Source organism: Mustelus asterias, chromosome 3, assembly GCF_964213995.1.
Source record: "Mustelus asterias chromosome 3, sMusAst1.hap1.1, whole genome shotgun sequence".
Classification (NCBI taxonomy): Eukaryota; Metazoa; Chordata; class Chondrichthyes; order Carcharhiniformes; family Triakidae; genus Mustelus; species Mustelus asterias.
The window spans coordinates 129,519,813-129,537,899 of record NC_135803.1 but is presented as its reverse complement, the minus strand read 5'-3'; the positions used below and the strand labels follow the sequence as shown (position 1 = coordinate 129,537,899).

Below are 18,087 nucleotides of genomic sequence, written 5' to 3'. Positions count from 1 at the left end.
AAAAGGGTCCAGAAGGGCAATTCTTTCACTCAGAGGGTGATGAGTGTCTGGAACGAGCTGCCAGAGGCAGTAGTTGAGGCCGGTACAATTCTGCCTTTTAGAAAGCATCTAGACAGTTACATGGGTAAAATGGGTATAGAGGGATATGAGCCAAATGCGGGCAATTGGGATTGGTTTAGTGGTTAAAAACTGGGCAGCATGGACAAGTTGGATCAAAGGGCCTGTTTCCATGCAGTAAACCTCTATGACTCTATGATTCACAGACAAATCGAAATTCAGTGAAATGAAAGCAGAGGGTGCTCTGGTATTTTACTCCAACCTAAATCCCTATCGCAAAGTCAGGTTCTGAGGGTTTTGAAATCGCCGTCAACCCGGATCATATATTTCAAACGCAATTTCACCATTTTCTTTGCAAATGCGGCAGATCAAACTGCTAATATTACAAATAACACTGACATTGCGCGATGGAAATATTTGAACTTTAAAAAGAAAGGTTGCGACTGCCAATAAAGGAAGAGCCGGCTCCTTCAGATTTACAAACTCGGGGTGCTTTCAAACACGGGGCTTTACTTTTGATCGCTTTGCTTCCGGTGAACATCAAGCTGCAGAGGGTGATGAGTGTCTGGAACGAGCTGCAAGGGGCAGTAGTAGAGGCCGGTACAATTTTGCCTTTGAGAAAGCGTTTAGACAGTTACATGGGTAAGATGGGTATAGAGGGATATGGGCCAAATGCGGGCAAAAAGCAAGAACATAAAATGTGTCCTCATTTCGGTAGGGTTGATAACATGTCGGGAATGTCGTGCGAATTCAGACACCCCACACTCCCTTCACTGCTCTATGTTGAAGCATCCAAACGTGGATGAGACTTGAATTTAACAGTTATCATTCATCTGGTAATGTCTCCTGTCCTCAAATCAATGAAGAGGAAGCCACATTTTGTACCCTCTCCTTTCCTTCTCTATGAACGGTATGCTTTGTCTGTACAGCGCGCAAGAAACAATACTTTTCACTGTATACTAATAGGTGTGACAATAATAAATCAAATCAATTCTCAAATCTTAAAACTGGTAAAAGGTCAGTTAAAAATAAAACTCCAAATGAGCCTCCTCCATGGGGTTCGGTCACAACAGATACTGGCCTGTGATCTGCACTTGTGTCCCCCAAAACGATAGCAAATGTGAACCCACTCCCCAGTCCAACTGTGCCTGTGAACACCAAGGTCTCCAACTAATTGCATTTCCAACCGACAAGAGAGTTGTTTCGCTCTTAAATCTCGGATGTTAAACAAATAATTTAACTGGAGATGTAAAATTAAAAATAGGTAAACCGCAATCCCAAGGTGAATCTTCTGACTGGTTTATCGTTATGAAACAGTTGGGAAAAGTACTGAATTCATGAAAGCAGATTATGGAACGAGTACAATATGTTGATATATAAACGATAACACATTTCGAACTATAGCAGTTTTATTTCCAACACTGAAGATAAGTCTCCTTATAAATAGCCATTAAACGTTAAAGGGGTGGTCTAAGGAATAAGGTTACTCAATGAACCCTGGTCAAGTACGGTTCCATAGTCAGACCACCAAAAGCATACAGCACAATACACGAGATTAAAGTTTCCACGGTTAAGTTAATTGCAATGACAATTATTTTACTGGCCTGGGTTATATCTATTTTCTTGCAACATTGTACCATTATAATTTTTTTTTAAAAATCCACTTTGAAATGTACAACACTTTAAGACATGTCGATTGTGCTGCCATGTTGATATGCTCCCAGAAACTTGGCGTGCAGTAACACAAGAAAAGAATATTGCCTGTTGAAATAGTCACCAATTGGAGTTGCCATGTTTGGCATGTTCTGGTACTGCCCCGGCATGAAATGTCTCCCTGTTTCATCGCAACAAACGCAACACAAATCATAAACCAATTCAAACCCAAAAATATGCCCCAAACATTTTTAATAAATGGGAATGGTATGGTGCACAAGTGCTGTTTGTAACAATTTTACAACTTAGGTCAGTGCAACATTCCAATGGAACTGAATGTCCCAAAAACTGTATAGGGGTTGGAAAAAATCTGCAAACATTAGCAATGTCCACTTAGCGCAAGATTTCCACGGATTTTTTTTTTTTAAAAAGAAACCAATTGGAAGTGATAGATGACTACAAATGCAGCAAATCCATTAAAATGCAGAAAGGTAGACAAATCTAATCTAGATATAACTTGTAAATAAATACAATTTAAATCGCTGATTGTAGACGTATATACAAAGTTGGAATATTAGACACCAATAAACCTTAGTCTGCCCGTAATATATAGTTTACCATCCCAGCAAGTCCTCCCGTTTTGCCCTGCAGTTATATATCAACTATTTTTGGAAACTAAAATATTGCAATTAAGGATGATCCCTAAGTGAATGTCCATCTTTGCAGCAGTTCTCCCAGTCTGTTCATTAATAGTGGGTTAGTTGGTTTAAATACACAGGAACCAAATTGCCAGCACAGCGAATATTTTCCGCAAAATAAATACATGACAAGCGATGAATTAAACCATGCTTTTAAATATTAGAAAGCCACATGGAAATGGATTTCTCAGTCAGAATGACATGAATCCCGGGGACATTTCTGGACGTTTTAAGTCTCGGGGCGGCCAATTGGGCGATGGTCAACAAAGTTGGCTTTTTGGATGGAGGGTTTTCTGCAAAGTAGCTCATGAATTGTTAAGATTGGTATTGGGAATTCATTCCCAGGTTTGTCGGCGTGCCGACGTTTTCCTTAGTTAAGAGCGTTCAGTTAAATGTTCTCTCTGTCCATTCTCAGAAAGGGATATTCCGAATTCAGTCAATTATCCACCCAACTGGTTGGTGCCAATCCTTCCTTTGAGCCCAGGGTTAGAGACAGGATCAGATGACAGGAGGGGAGGCAGATCCTCTGATGTGTTAAATAAGTCTGCATTTCTGTCCCATCACATTGAGTGTTGGTCATAGTCTTTGCGGGGTTTCAAAGATCTCACATCACTATTGCTGCTTCCCATGTTAAGAGTTAAATCTATTTTAATGTGTATTCGGTAAGGTTGGGGGTCCACATAGCATTAACATTTGCATTTGCTTTCTTCAATTTGCGTTCCATTAGCTCAAATATTAAGCGGCAGTTCGAGTATTGCAACTACACCGAGTCCTCCTCGGAGTCTCTTAGTTCTCAAAGGTCTCTCTCTCTCTCTTCCTCTGTAGCTACAAGTATTTTTCTGGGGGAGTGTTATTTGCAGACGAACTGATCGACCACCTCTGTGCACTTTTTGCACTTGACATAGCAGCACCAGTGGAATTTGCAGTGACAGCGCTCGGTGCGAACCGTCTTGAATTGGTCATAGCCCCGTCCGCAGCACATGAGCGCACAGCCATCCATCCCCTCCGAGGTCTTGTTGCACAGGCGGCCTTGGGTACCCAGGGAGCCGGTGCTTTCGTTGCGGACACAGTAGTCAGGGCTCTGGTCCACGTAGACCAGGTCCAGGGTGGTGGGTGGGTTGAAGCGGCTGTTGACTTGAACCAGTTTGCCCCGGCTGTTCAGCTTCATGGCGGTGGCGCTGTCATATTTCTCCTTGAGGGCATCGCCGACCTTGCGGAAATCAGCCAGCTGTAACCAGCAGGTCTTCAAGCTGCAAGAACCCGAGACCCCGTGACATTTACAGGCCACATCTGCCAGGTTATACACCATCTGGAAGAAATATCACAGACAAAGGTGTTAGAGAAACTCTTGCAGCAAACAGTCAATATCGTCACAGCTCAGGGAGAGTGACAGCACTGTAAGGGCCCCTGAACACCCTCCTCACCCCCACACCCCACTCACAGCCCAGACCCACCCTCACACACCCCCACACACTCAGCCCCACGCACTCACCCCCACAGTCACCCCACCCGAGACCCGCACCCACACACTCACCCCCACACACTGACCCCACCCGAGATTCACCCCCACACACTCATCCCAAAATGAACACCGAAAAGCACCACCACGCCGAAATTCCCCCACCCCCAAGCTCCCCCCATCCCACCCCCAAATTCAACCCCCAAACTCACCCTCATCCACTACATCATAAACCCACACACACTCCACCAAATTCACCCCAAAATTTACCCCTCAGAGAGACCCCCCCAACCCTAACACTCCCGCATTCACCTCTCCTGAACTCACTCCCACACTCTGTTTACACCGCACACATCCTTACCCCTCCACACAAACACTTTGGCACCCTCTCCGCACTCTCCCTCCAGCCCCACACACTCTCCCTCCAGCCCCACGCACTCTCCCTCCAGCCCCACGCACTCTCCCTCCAGCCCCACGCACTCTCCCTCCAGCCCCACGCACTCTCCCTCCAGCCCCACGCACTCTCCCTCCAGCCCCACGCACTCTCCCTCCAGCCCCACGCACTCTCCCTCCAGCCTCACGCACTCTCCCTCCAGCCCCACACACTCTCCCTCCAGCCCCACACACTTTCCCTCCAGCCTCACGCACTCTCCCTCCAGCCCCACGCACTCTCCCTCCATCCCCACGCACTCTCCCTCCAGCCCCACACACTCTCCCTCCAGCCCCACACACTCTCCCTCCAGCCCCACACACTTTCCCTCCAGCCTCACGCACTCTCCCTCCAGCCCCACGCACTCTCCCTCCAGCCCCACACACTTTCCCTCCAGCCTCACGCACTTTCCCTCCATCCCCACGCACTCTCCCTCCAGCCCCACGCACTTTCCCTCCAGCCTCACGCACTTTCCCTCCATCCCCACGCACTCTCCCTCCAGCCCCACGCACTCTCCCTCCAGCCCCACGCACTCTCCCTCCAGCCCCACGCACTCTCCCTCCAGCCCCACGCACTCTCCCTCCAGCCCCACGCACTCTCCCTCCAGCCCCACACACTCTCCCTCCAGCCTCACGCACTCTCCCTCCAGCCCCACACACTCTCCCTCCAGCCCCACGCACTTTCCCTCCAGCCTCACGCACTTTCCCTCCAGCCTCACGCACTCTCCCTCCAGCCCCACGCACTCTCCCTCCATCCCCACGCACTCTCCCTCCAGCCCCACGCTCTCTCCCTCCAGCCCCACGCACTCTCCCTCCAGCCTCACGCACTCTCCCTCCAGCCCCACACACTCTCCCTCCAGCCCCACACACTTTCCCTCCAGCCTCACGCACTCTCCCTCCATCCCCACGTACTCTCCCTCCAGCCCCACGCACTCTCCCTCCAGCCCCACGCACTCTCCCTCCAGCCTCACGCACTCTCCCTCCAGCCTCACGCACTCTCCCTCCAGCCCCACACACTCTCCCTCCAGCCCCACACACTTTCCCTCCAGCCTCACACACTCTCCCTCCAGCCCCACGCACTCTCCCTCCAGCCCCGCGCACTCTCCCTCCAGCCTCACGCACTCTCCCTCCAGCCCCACGCACTCTCCCTCCAGCCTCACGCACTCTCCCTCCAGCCCCACACGCTTTCCCTCCAGCCCCACGCACTCTCCCTCCAGCCCCACGCACTCTCCCTCCAGCCCCACACACTCTCCCTCCAGCCTCACACACTCTCCCTCCAGCCCCACGCACTCTCCCTCCAGCCCCACGCACTCTCCCTCCAGCCCCACACACTCTCCCTCCAGCCCCACACACTTTCCCTCCAGCCCCACGCACTCTCCCTCCAGCCCCACGCACTATCACCTACCACCATCCCTACCCCAGCTCTACAAACTCTCATACACCCGTTACAGACTCTCTCACCCACCTGCTCCTCCCCACCACACAACTCTCAGCAACGCATGTTTAGCAGTTCAATTCATGAAGAATATACATCCCAAAGTTCCCTTCAGAATAATTCCAGATCAAAGGGTGCTGGAGAATTGGATATACACGGTGCCCTCTAATGGTTGCAGCCTGTTCCTGGCCCTGGGTCACTAAACCATCATGCCCCGGCCTTACAGTCTCACTCTGAAAACTGGATTCAATTTGGGAGGTATGAAAGGAAATAAGAGCGAGGGGTAAGTTTGAAGGCAGGAAGAGGTAATGAGGAAAGAAGGTATCATTAAATTCACCCAATTAATGTGGACATTACTGGTTGAAGAGGCAATACCCATTCACACACCTTAGCTCTATTGACACTGAAACCCTGTCCGAGGGACTTCCTGACACCTTAGTCTGCCGTCTCTCTAACCTCAGTCTGGAGTCTCTCTAACCTCAGCCTGCCGTCTGTCTAACTTCGGTCTGCCGTCTCCCTAACCTCAGTCTGGAGTCTGTCTAACCTCAGTCTGCAGTCTCTCTAACCTCCGTCTGGAGTTTCTCTAACCTCAGTCTGCAGTCTGTCTGACTTCAGTCTGCCGTCTCTCTAACCTCAATCTGCAGTCTGTTTAACCTGAATCTGCAGTCTATCTAACCTCAGTCTGCCGTCTCTCTAACCTCAGTCTGCCGTCTCTCTAATCTCAGTCTGCCGTCTCTCTAATCTCAGTCTGCCGTCTCTCTAATCTCAGTCTGCCGTCTCTCTAACCTCAGTCTGCCGTTTCTATAATCTCAGTCTAGAGTCTCTCTAATTTCAGTCTGGAGTCTCTCTAACCTCAGTCTGGCCCCAATAGCTCCGTCTGAATGGCTAACACACATCCATCCTTGACTGAAAGCCAAAGCTGATGGAAATTGAAATACACACTTGTTTAATGCAGTTATACTGCTTTTATGCTTTTATAAATACATTGATTAATATTCCACAACCAATTTATTTACCGTGGCACAATTGCTGTATATATAAAATAGTTCATGCACAAACGTTGAATGTATTATCCCAGATAATATGCACAACCTTTCTGAATGGAAGAAAATCCATTCATACAATGACGCTTTTCAAATCAGGACTGGGTTGATCAATGCCTCTGCTGGCTCCATCTCCAGATCTGCAACATGTTTTAGTACTTAGACAAAATCTATTCTGGCTGGGTTAATCATTTGTGCACCTGAACAAGAATTCAAGATTCGTGTAGGACCAAGTTTGAGGATTACTTAAAGGCACTGCAGTCAACAGCATTTGCAAAGATAGGCAGTTTGAAAGGTGGATAGAATCAGAAACCCACAGTCTTTCAATCTGTCTTAAGATTGTACGAGAGTTTTGAGTCAATGAAATGGATGAGGTGTTCCATGCATGCTTGTCAAACTATGTCAAATAGCATTAGCGAATAAGCCCCCAGTTCCATGGAACTAGTTCAGTGTTAATCCCATGGCCACCTTCCATTACTGTAATATTTCTGCCAAATTCACCTCCGACAGGCTTACAGGGAGAGAAGTGCCAAAGCGTGAGCAAACATATATATCAGATGAAGCATTAGAAAGATGTCCTCTCACGGCACAGTGGCACGGTGATTAGCACTGCTGCCTCGCAGCGCCAGGGACGCGGGTTCGAGGCTCGGGTCACTGTCTGTGCAGAGTCTGTACCTTCTCCCCGTGCCTGCGTGGGTTTCCCCTGGGTACTCTGGTTTCCTCCCATAGTCCAAAGATGTTAGGTGGATTGGCCATGCTGACTTGACCCTAGTGTCAAGGGATTAGCAGAGTAAATATGTGGGGTTACAGGAATAAGGCCTGGGTGGGATTGTAGTCGGTGCAGACTCAACAGGCTGAATGGCCTCCTTCTGCACTGTAGGGATTCTGTGTTTGTTATCAGAGGCCTGATCAACTGACCCGGACAGTGAAAAATTCCTAAGGGAACTGGAAATTACATTTTAGGTTTGACAACAATATTCCCCCAAAACTGCAAACACTGCTGGAAGCAATATCAACTGGAAATAATAGGTAAAGAGTTAAAATAAGTAAAGCACGCCGCCTGCCTCTTTATATTGAATGAAGGTGTTGTGCTGCCACTGACACACCTTTCTCAGTCTTTCCAAGCCAATGTGAAAAGCATTTGCAATAAAAGTGATATTTTTGTTCAAGCAACAACTTTAAAACAATTGCACATACATAATTATCTCCACCTACATCAAGAAACAAACCCTATAGTACAAATAAGGTAAATTCTATGATCAATTTACATAACTAAGCTCTGATGGAACTATTTGGAAACCAGAGAATTCTGGTCAACATACCAATGGCATGAATAAAAAAACCCTTTCATAGGTCATAGAATCCTCACGTTGCAGAAGGAAGCTATTCAGCCTATTGCGTCTGCACCGACCACAATCCCACTCAGGCCCAATCCCCATGCATTTACCCTAGCTAGTCCCCCTGACACTCAGGGGCAATTTAGCATGGCCGATCCACCTAACCCGCACATCTTTGGACTGTGGGAGGAAACCGGAGCACCTGGAGGAAATCCACGCAGACACGGGGAGAACGTGCAAACTCCACACAGACAGCGACCCAAGCCGGGATTTGAACTCAGGTCCCTGGTGCTGTGAGGCAGCAGTGCTAACCACTGTGCCACCGTGCCGCCCATTTGTGCTTTAATTTGCTGATTGGATCTGGTTAGCTGCAAAATGGCTGTAACGTTTACAACAATTACACATGAAAATGTATATGTTGTGAAATGCTTTGCAGTGTGCTCTGGGACATGTTACGGTGTTGCAAGAATCAATGCAAGTTCTTTCCTTCAACAGGAAATGAAGTCAGCACTGGAGAACCGTTTTAGCAAGCAGTTCTCGAATAGAAATGGACTAAAATACTTCAGAACCCATCAGATTGAAATATTTCATGAAAATAAAACAAGTGGCGCCTTGATAATTGCATTTTCCTCCATCTTTTGAAGAAAATGTAGCTTGGTTGGCAACCCAGTCCTTCTTGCATGGGTCACAAAACATCACAGTACAATCCATGATTTGCAGCGCAGTCCGAGTGCTTTTAACAAAATTAGCTGGAACAGGAGGAATTGAATATAATCTCAGAGCCAAGCTTTTACAAATTAAGGGAATAGTTAAACCTTGCTCTAATTTATTCTGTACTTCCTGTAAATTCTGCATGGCCGTAGTGCGAAGCTAAAGAAGACCTTGATAAGTTCAGTAGCAAAGAATGAAAATTTCCCTGAATATTTTGTATCCAGAGATGAGGAATGAGTAAACTATGGAAGTGGCTCTGAATCGCCATTAGAATAGGAAGTTCCCTTTACTCAGTCTTCCCTTGGAAAAATATAATAGCTTGAATTTTCCGTCCTCCCACCGGGGGCAGAGGTGAGTGTGAAATTGCAGGGATAGTATTCCCTCTGGGTTGCTGCCTGCCCCAACCACACAGTGATGTCATGCAGGAGCGAGCAAGGCCTCAGATGGAGGCCAGCCCTGGCCCCAGTTGAGACACTTAAGTGGCCAATTCATAACCACTTAAGAGCAGTTTACTGCCCAGCCTCAATTTTTAGGCTGGCGGGAACAGTGAACCTTCCTGAAGCCAGAAAGAATCAAAGTTAGATCTCTAGCAGGAATGAGGGTTGGGGGGATTCAGGGGTTGGGGGGGGGGGTGTGGCACCATCTCCATTCTGACTGCGAGTGCCCTCCCTGCAAGGCCTAGTGACCTCTGCATCTCCCTCCCCCACCAAGCTCCCTCCCAAAAAGGGCATGAGGCTGGTTAGAATATTTAAATATATTTTAAATCTCATTTTAATAGAATTAGCGTGCCCAGGACAGAATCACCCAGGGTTCACTTGATTCTGTGGCCTCCCGGGTGGAAGTTCCCTCTGGCGAAGATCACATATGCTCCCCATTAACGGGGACCATGCATGATGGCCTCGCCGGTAGAACCGGCGACCATTCAGAGCCCTCACAGGAGGTCGGGGCAGGGGTTGGGGTGCCCTTTGAGCAGTGCCAGCCTGGCACTGCCAGCCTGGAACCCTAGCACTGTCCACTGGGCAAACTAGCAGTGCCACCCTGGCGGTGCCAAGAGCACGGGGCCTGAGGGGAGGCCGGGGCAAGCCTTTTAGTGGAGGGGGGAACCGCACCACACTGTACAACAACGATTGGTGGGGGGGACTGGTGCGCACTCTGCAACAGCGATCATAGCGAGAGAGGGGGATCACTACCACTAAGCAACAGTGATTGGGGGGAGGGGGTTGGCGATTGGTCCAGGCACTGATCAGCCCACTGGAGCCAGGGTGGGGTGAGCTGGCAATCGGTCCAGGCAGAGGGAGTGAGCATCCACAGAGCCCCGCGGCAAGGGGTAGTGATGGGCCATGAAGGCCAGCCGGCCATAGCTAGGCAGTGACAGATTTAATATCTGCACATGTGCAATTGCCTCCTCTGTTGCTATCAGGAGGCTTTTGAGCAACTTAAGCCCCACCCCTTCCCCCTGCTGGTGGATTCCAAGTTTGGCAAGATTTTGTTGACTAAGTTAAGTAAGGTTCAATTTTTAAGTCGCCCAAAAAAAGGCGCAAATGTCTCCCATTTTCATGTTCATTTGGGACTTAGAATATTTTTGGTAAGATCGCCCCCTTTATGTTTAATTATTTCAAACACTATTTACTTTAGAATGAAGCAAAATGCTGTAAAATGGACATTCCTAAACTTTAATTGCTCCAACTTACAATGGAAAGAACAATGTGCACAATTTAACTCTTTCCATATAAATGTTAACCAATGACAGTGGCTGGCAAGACTCCAGGCTTAATCTTTATGATAACGGCTATCTTAAGCCGGCACTTTATTTCTATCGGCATGATTAGGATGTTCATTGGGTTACAGATTGGGAGAAAGTGGAAAGATTGTACATACAGGGAACTAAAACAAAATCAGTTAAGCCTGCAAAGTTATAAAGTTTGAAGAGTCTTCTCCTTTCCACAGCCTCTGAACAAACAAAATCCTATTGTTATCAATTTTCTGGGGTATAAATTAATATAAATTTGTAAAATTAGCAGTTCTACTTCATGCTAAAGTTATATTTGATTTCTGCACCAGCTGATTTGGCTAAAAGCAGAAGTGACTCCAGGAGAAGTGGACACAGTATATCATCAGGTAGATCTATAATTCCTCCGCTTTATCTAATGCTCAAGTGCGGTTCATATCAAAATGATATATTATTCTCAACATGGAAGGGAAAGTTAGGAAGAAAAATAGGCTAAGTGAGCAGACAAATTGCAGCAGACTGGGTTCAATATGGGGAAGTGCGAGGCTATCCTCTTCAGATTGAGAAAGACAAAGCAGAATACTTTCTTAAAGATCAGAAAATAAGATTTATGGAGGAGCAAAGGGAGTTCAGTATCCACACACACACAAATCACAAAAGGCACATAGGATCATAGACTCCCTACAGTACAGAAGGAGGCCTTTCAGCCCATCGAGTCTGCAACAACCACCTCCCATCAAGCCCTATTCCTGCAACACTACGCATTTACCCTGCCAATCCTCCAGACACTAGGGTCAATTTAGCATGGCCAATCAACCTAACCCACACATCTTTGGAGTGAGAGGGGAAACTGGAGCACCCGGAGGAAACCAATACAGAACGGGGAGAACAGCAGACTCTGCACAAGCGGGAATTGAACCCAGGTCCCTGGTGCTGTGAGGCAGCAGTGCTAACCAAAACTAACATGAAATATTGGCTTTTACCTTAAGGGGATTGGAGTATAAAAGTACATGATGCTTCAGTTGTACAGAACTTTGTTCAAACTCCACCTTGAGTACTGACTTTAGTTTGGGTCATCAAACCTTAGGAGGGATATATTCAGCTAGACTTTGCTGGAGTGAGGCATCTCACAGAATGCACCATTCGTTCAACTTTTTTTGCACATGTTTAGTTTTTTAAAATTCTTTTTTGCCCTTGTTGAAAGGATGGGCTGATAACAGTGCAAGGAGGGAGCCAGGGACCTCAGTAGACAGCAGGATGAACACTGAACCTCCTGAACCAAAGAGATTTAAGGATTGAGGAATAATAAAGGAAGGAGTGAGAAGGAGGTGAATTAGAACATTGAACATAGAACATGGAAAAGCTACAGCACAAACAGGCCCTTCGGCCCACAAGTTGCGCTGAACATGTCCCTACCTACTAGGCTTACCTATAACCCTCTATCTTACTAACTTCCATGAACTTATCCAAAAGTCTCTTAAAAGAGCCTATCGAATCCGCCTCCACCACCACTACCGGCAGCCGATTCTACGCACCCATCATCCTCGGAGTGAAAAACTTACCCCTAACATCTCCTCTGTACCTACTCCCCAGCATCCTAAACCTGTGACCTCTTGTGGCAACCATTTCAACCCTAGGTAAAAGCCTCTGAGAATCCACTCTATCAATACCTCTCAACATCTTATACACCTCTATCAGGTCACCTCTCATCCTTCGCTTCTCCAAGGAGAAAAGGCCTAGCTCTCTCAACCTATCCTCATAAGGCATGCCACCTAATCCAGGCAACATCCTTGTAAATCTCCTCTGCGCCCTTTCTATAGCTTCCACATCCTTTCTGTAATGAGGCGACCAGAACTGGGCACAATACTCCAGGTGGGGTCTGACCAGGGTCCTATATAGCTGCAGGGTGGAGTAATTCAATAAAATGTCCAATCAGGTACATATGAAGAAGTAAAGTGAGGGGAAAAAATTGGATTATGAGAGCGAGATTAAAAGATAGAAAGGAAAAATTTTTTAAATTAAAATCAAAAAAACTAAAAAATTGACATTTTTAAATCTCCAAAAACAAATTGCAACTTGAATAAATGAGACTCTGTACTCATAATTGCTTATTTTCTTGGTAGGAGATGTTTACTGGCAATCAATTATTGCACAATTAACAATTATCGCACAATTATATGAGTGCTTGCCTATTAATTACTAGAATTAACTTTCTCTGATGAGTTTAATAGGCAATTAATGCACACATTCAGCAAATTTATCAAAATCACCATCTAAAAGATGCTGCTTTGTGAAGCTCACAGTGCAGCAGTGGAAATTGCCCACAATTTTCCAGAAATTGCTTCCCAGCTGTAAGTTGCTGCTATCATTTTGAATTGAGCTGAAGCTGCTTGTGTACCATTGGCATATTTAATCTCGCCCTTTCTAATATAAAAATGCAAAGATTGACCTGGCTGTGCCTGTGATGCAACCATGTCACTCGTAACTTATGCTGCCCATGAGGCTTCTAAGACTTTTTCTCAGATAGAAACCCCGATTCCAAATCTTATGGAAATTAAGAAAAGGGTTAAAAAAAATAAATGTAACATGGCGGTTAGTGACAAAAAACAGACTGTGGGTAAAGGAAAGACACTGAGGAGCTGTGGTTTAAACGGTTGAATATTTATTTCATTTGTCTGAAGTCCAAATCTCAATAAATCTTTTCTTCCGATTCAAGTATTTAGTGTCAATGGGGTGAACTGGATTTTGTTTTTTAAATGGCTGGCCCCTGCAGACTGGAATGTCCTTGGATCTACTGACAGTCAAAAGGTTAACACTTAAAACGAACATCTTGCCCAGTTCCTGTAATGAACTTGGAGTAATTGCTAGCAATAAAATTGTGACTTAAACATCCAAATCAAGTTGCAATTTCTTTGTCTTCTGAAACTTTCTAAATACCCAAGCTGCCTCCCACACCTTCCAAAATAGTCTGCAGACATCTCTGCTGTATCACAATCCGTGCTCCTGGGAAGGTGCAACAAAACCCAAACCAAAACCTAATTCTAAAATCCCATCTATTTGTCAAATGGGACTAGATGGAGCGGCACAATGGCACAGTGGTTAGCATTCTGCCTCACAGCAGAAAGCCTACTTTGTGACACTAATAAACAAACTTAAACTAGATATCTGTAAATGATGATTTAGGCTAATATTTGAACTTAATACTGGCACGGTGACACAGTGGTTAGCACCGCTGCCTCACAGCCCCAGGAACCCGAGTCTGATTCCTGGCTTGGGTCACTATCTGTGCGGAGTCTGCACGTTCTCCCCGTGGTCTGCATGGGTTCCCTCCGGGTGCTCCAGTTTCCTACCACAGTCCAAAAGACGTGCTAATTAGGTACATTGGCCATGCTAAATTCTCCCTCAGTGTACCCGAATAGGTGCCAGAGTGTGACGACTAGGGGATTTTCACAGTAATTTTATTGCAGTGTTAATGTAAGCCTACTTGTGACACTAATAAATAAACTTAAACTTTGCTGGGCCAACACAACTGTTGTAACTCCGAGTTTAATCATTTCCAATGGGTACAAATTATTGCATCTCATAAAAGAAGAACTGCACATAGAATATTTGCATCCTTGTGCATGGCTGGTTGTTGAGAATGGATTCCAAATGCTTAATTTACAAACACTGCAATACTGCCCTGTGAGTTCTACAGAGAATTAAAAAGAAGCAGATTGTTTCTATTACTGCTGGAGGTCGCATTTACCACGCTAGCATGGCATCCATTTGTCATGGAGTGTTTCAGTAAAATGAGTTTTGTATCCAGATAAAGCACATTACTCTGATCAAATTGCAGTGTATAAATGACAATGAATGTGTCTAAATGCAGCATCCATGGTGTGTGTTAATCATTAGGAAATTCGCCATGCAGAATATCCACATTAACACGGGGCAGATTTGTGCAATAATATTGTCCTCTATAGTTTATCACAATTGTAAGCACTTCCATGTACTAGCGTTGTAGTAGCCAGGACTTCGGTATTAGTACAAGTATTTACTTAAAAGTACAGTAATAGGTCCCAAATATCTAACTGGGTAAAATGCAAGTGCGGTGCAGTATTGAGTCACAATAGATTCACAATCCGCCTTGATGTCTCCAGGTTTTGGTGAGAAGCAGAAACAAAAACTTATCAGCTAATGTTCCTCACTGGTAGCCAATAACCTCTGTTGAAGTGCTTGTGGGGAGGTTGGTGAGACAAACATTGGATCTAGCCATAATACCTCCCCCACATTTGAATTGTTTGCTGAGATTTATTATCTAAGATCTAAGGAAACCCCTCAGGCATTTTAACAGTATATTAAGAGCAAGAGGATGACCAAGGAAAGAATGGGGCCCATTAGAGACCAAAGGGGCAATCTGTGCATGGAGCCAGAGGATGTGGGCGAGGTCTTAAATAAATACTTTTTTATCTGTATTCACTAAGGAGAAAGACATTGTAACTGGAGATTTCAGTTGGGATGATGAAGTCCTTGAGTACATTAAGATTAATAAGGAGGAAGTACTAGATGTCTTAGTAGGCATAAAAGTGAATAAATCCCCAGGGCCTGATGAGATGTATCCCAGGCTGCTATGGGAGGCAAGGGAGGAGATTGCAGTGGCCCTAACGGAGATATTTAAATCTTCGCTAGCCACAGGTGAAGTGCCAAATGACTGGAGGACAGCTAATGAGGTACCTTTATTCAAGAAGAGCAGCAGAGATAAGTCAGGTAATTACAGGCTAGTTAGTCTAAAGTCAGTGGTAGGGAAATTATTGGAAAAAATTCTGAGGGACAGGATTAATAAACATTTGGAAAGGCAGGAATTAATTAGGGTTAGTCAGCATGGATTTTGTGGAAGATCTAACTAATTTAACTAAGTTTTTTGAAAAGATAACTAAATACATTGATTAGGGGAGTACAGTTGATCTGGTTTACATGAACTTCAGTAAGGCCTTTGACAAGGTCCCCCATGGAAGGCTGATCCAAAAGGTTGATCCAAAAAGATCCACAGGGATCGGTGCTGGGACTTTTGCTGTTTGTTATATACACTAATGTCTTGGATATGAATGTAGAAGGTATAATTAGTCAGTTTTCAGATGACATGAAAATTGGTGGTGTTGTTGAAAGTGATAGTCTTAGGCTACAGACTGATATTGATCTGCTGGTAGGTTGTGCAGAACAATGGCAGATAGAATTTAATCCTGATAAGTGTGCTGTGATGCATTTTGGGAGGTCTAATAAAATACACAATGAACGGTAAATCCCTAGGGAATATTGGGGAACAAAGGGACTTTAGTGTACAAGTCCATAGATCTCTGATGGTGGCAGCATAGATAGATGGGGTGGTGAAAAAGGCATACGGAATGCTTGTCTTCATTTACCCTGGCATAGATATAGGAGAAGGGATGTTTTGGTACAGCTTTATAGAACGTTGGTTAGGCCACAGATGGAATATTATGTACAGTTCTGGTCGCCATACCATCAGAAGAAGATGATTGCACTGGAGCGGGTGCAGAGGAGATACACCAGGATGTTTCCTGGGATGGAAAGTTTCAGCTATGAGGAGAGATTGGATAGGCTGGGCTTGCTTTCCCTGGAGCAGAGGAGGCTGAGGGGGAATCTGATAAAGGTATACAGAATTATGAGAGGCATAGATCATAAGAATTATTTCCCCATGGCAGAGATGTCTAAGACCAGATGGCATAGGTTTAAGGAGAGGAGTAAGTGTTTTGGAGGTGATCTGAGAAATATCTTTTCACCCTGAGGGTGGTGGAAATATGGGATCTCTGCCTGAGAGGGTGGTGGAGGCAGGTACACTTGCTACATTTAAGAAGCACTGGACGAGCACTTAAATCACCAAGACATAGTAGGCTATGGACCATGTGCTGGTAAATAGGATTAGTATAGATTGGTATTTGATGGTCAGTATAGACATGTTGGGCCGAAGGGCCTGTTTCTGTGCTGTATGACTCTATGACATTAAGAATGATCAATTGGGTAAAATACTGGATCCATTGGATTCTAGTTGACAGCATCCATTGGATTCTAGTTGAACATGTGTCACTACCTTCAGGAAAAGAGACAACTGAAGAGGGGGGCTAGAAATAAAGTATTAGTTTGTATTTTATGCACATACATTAGCCAGCTTGGAATTACTTTTAAACCAACAAATGCTTCTCGAGCAACACTCAACAGCACACAAATTCTGCATTTGCGAAGGAGCAAGGATACTGGACAGGAATTTGAGTTTATCATTTATTCCTGAAGTAATGGATTACATAAAAAGTAAATTATTCAGGTTTGCTCATTATTGCAAGGTGTGTGGGAATACGACAATGTTTCTTTAGATGGTTTCCATTTTATTTACGGGATAGCTGTAGAACTTTGGGATTCTTTGTGAGTGGCCATGTTTCAATAGTCAGGGATTTTATCTGCCTTACAAGACACCAGGATGCTCATAATCAGCAACAAGAAAGGAATTGCCGTAGTTACCGACGGATATTCACTGATTGGAAAAGCAAACTCTTCACTACATCCCACAGCTCATGGGAAAGTAACTCAAATCAGATTATTTCATGTACATTGAAATCAATCTTTATTTCACATACTTGAAATTAAAAGCATGTATCATATGATGTTTGATTCACATGCATTGTATAAAAGCTACTATTAGAACCTGCTCCATCCAGTATGGATGAAATCTCTTCTGTACCAGATATAAAGTTACAACGTCGATTCAGCCTTGCTGCACACAAAGCCTGCACTGAATAGAGAATAAATGGAACTCAAAGAAGTTAAGACCATAATCCAATCAAAAGGTTCAGATAACCTAAACCATGAAAGAAAAACTCAAACCATTTTAGTCCTCTGAGCAATATTAAATCTTAACTCTTACAACACCACAGTAGACTTTACTTATTTGCATGCTATCAAATGACCAGGGATGCCAACAACTTTATTTGCCAATATGATGCCACTTCATGGCAAAATTGATTTGATTGTATATTTAAGTTTATTTATCCATCACAAGTAGGTTTACATTAACACTGTAATGACGTTACTGTGAAAATCCCCTAGTTGCCATACTCCCACACATTTGTTCGGGTACACCGAGGGAGAATTTAGCATGGCCAATCCGCCTAACCAGCACATCTTTCGGAATGTGGGAGGAAACTGGAGCACCCAGAGGAAACCCACAAGACACGGGGAAAATGTGCAGATTCTGACCCAAGCTGGGAATCGAACCTGGGTCCCTAGCGCTGTGAGGCAGCGGTGCTAACCACTGTGTCACCGTGCCGCTCCTACAATGCAACTAAAGTAATAATCATAATCTAAGCTGTTCATTGGCTGGAAATGATGTGGAGATGCCGGCGTTGGACTGGGGTAAACACAGTAAGAGTTTTAACAACACCAGGTTAAAGTCCAACAGGTTTATTTGGCAGCAAATACCATTAGCTTTCGGAGCGCTGCTCCTTCGTCAGATGGAGTGGAAATCAGATTTCCACTCCATCTGAC

General features: G+C 45.2%; 1 protein-coding gene across 2 annotated transcripts in view; it reads right to left on the bottom strand.

Moving 5' to 3' along the window:
- Positions 1-1,341: 1,341 nt before the first annotated feature.
- wnt5a (wingless-type MMTV integration site family, member 5a) overlaps positions 1,342-18,087 on the bottom strand; it is a 37,712-nt gene continuing 20,966 nt past the window's right edge. Inside the window, exon 5 of one of the 2 annotated variants that reach the window (XM_078209615.1) lies at positions 1,342-3,717. In XM_078209615.1, coding sequence (XP_078065741.1) covers positions 3,259-3,717 — 459 coding nt within the window. In that variant the 3' untranslated portion in view covers positions 1,342-3,258. The remainder of the gene's footprint in view (positions 3,718-18,087) is intronic. The other variant, XM_078209616.1, reaches the window with a different exon arrangement.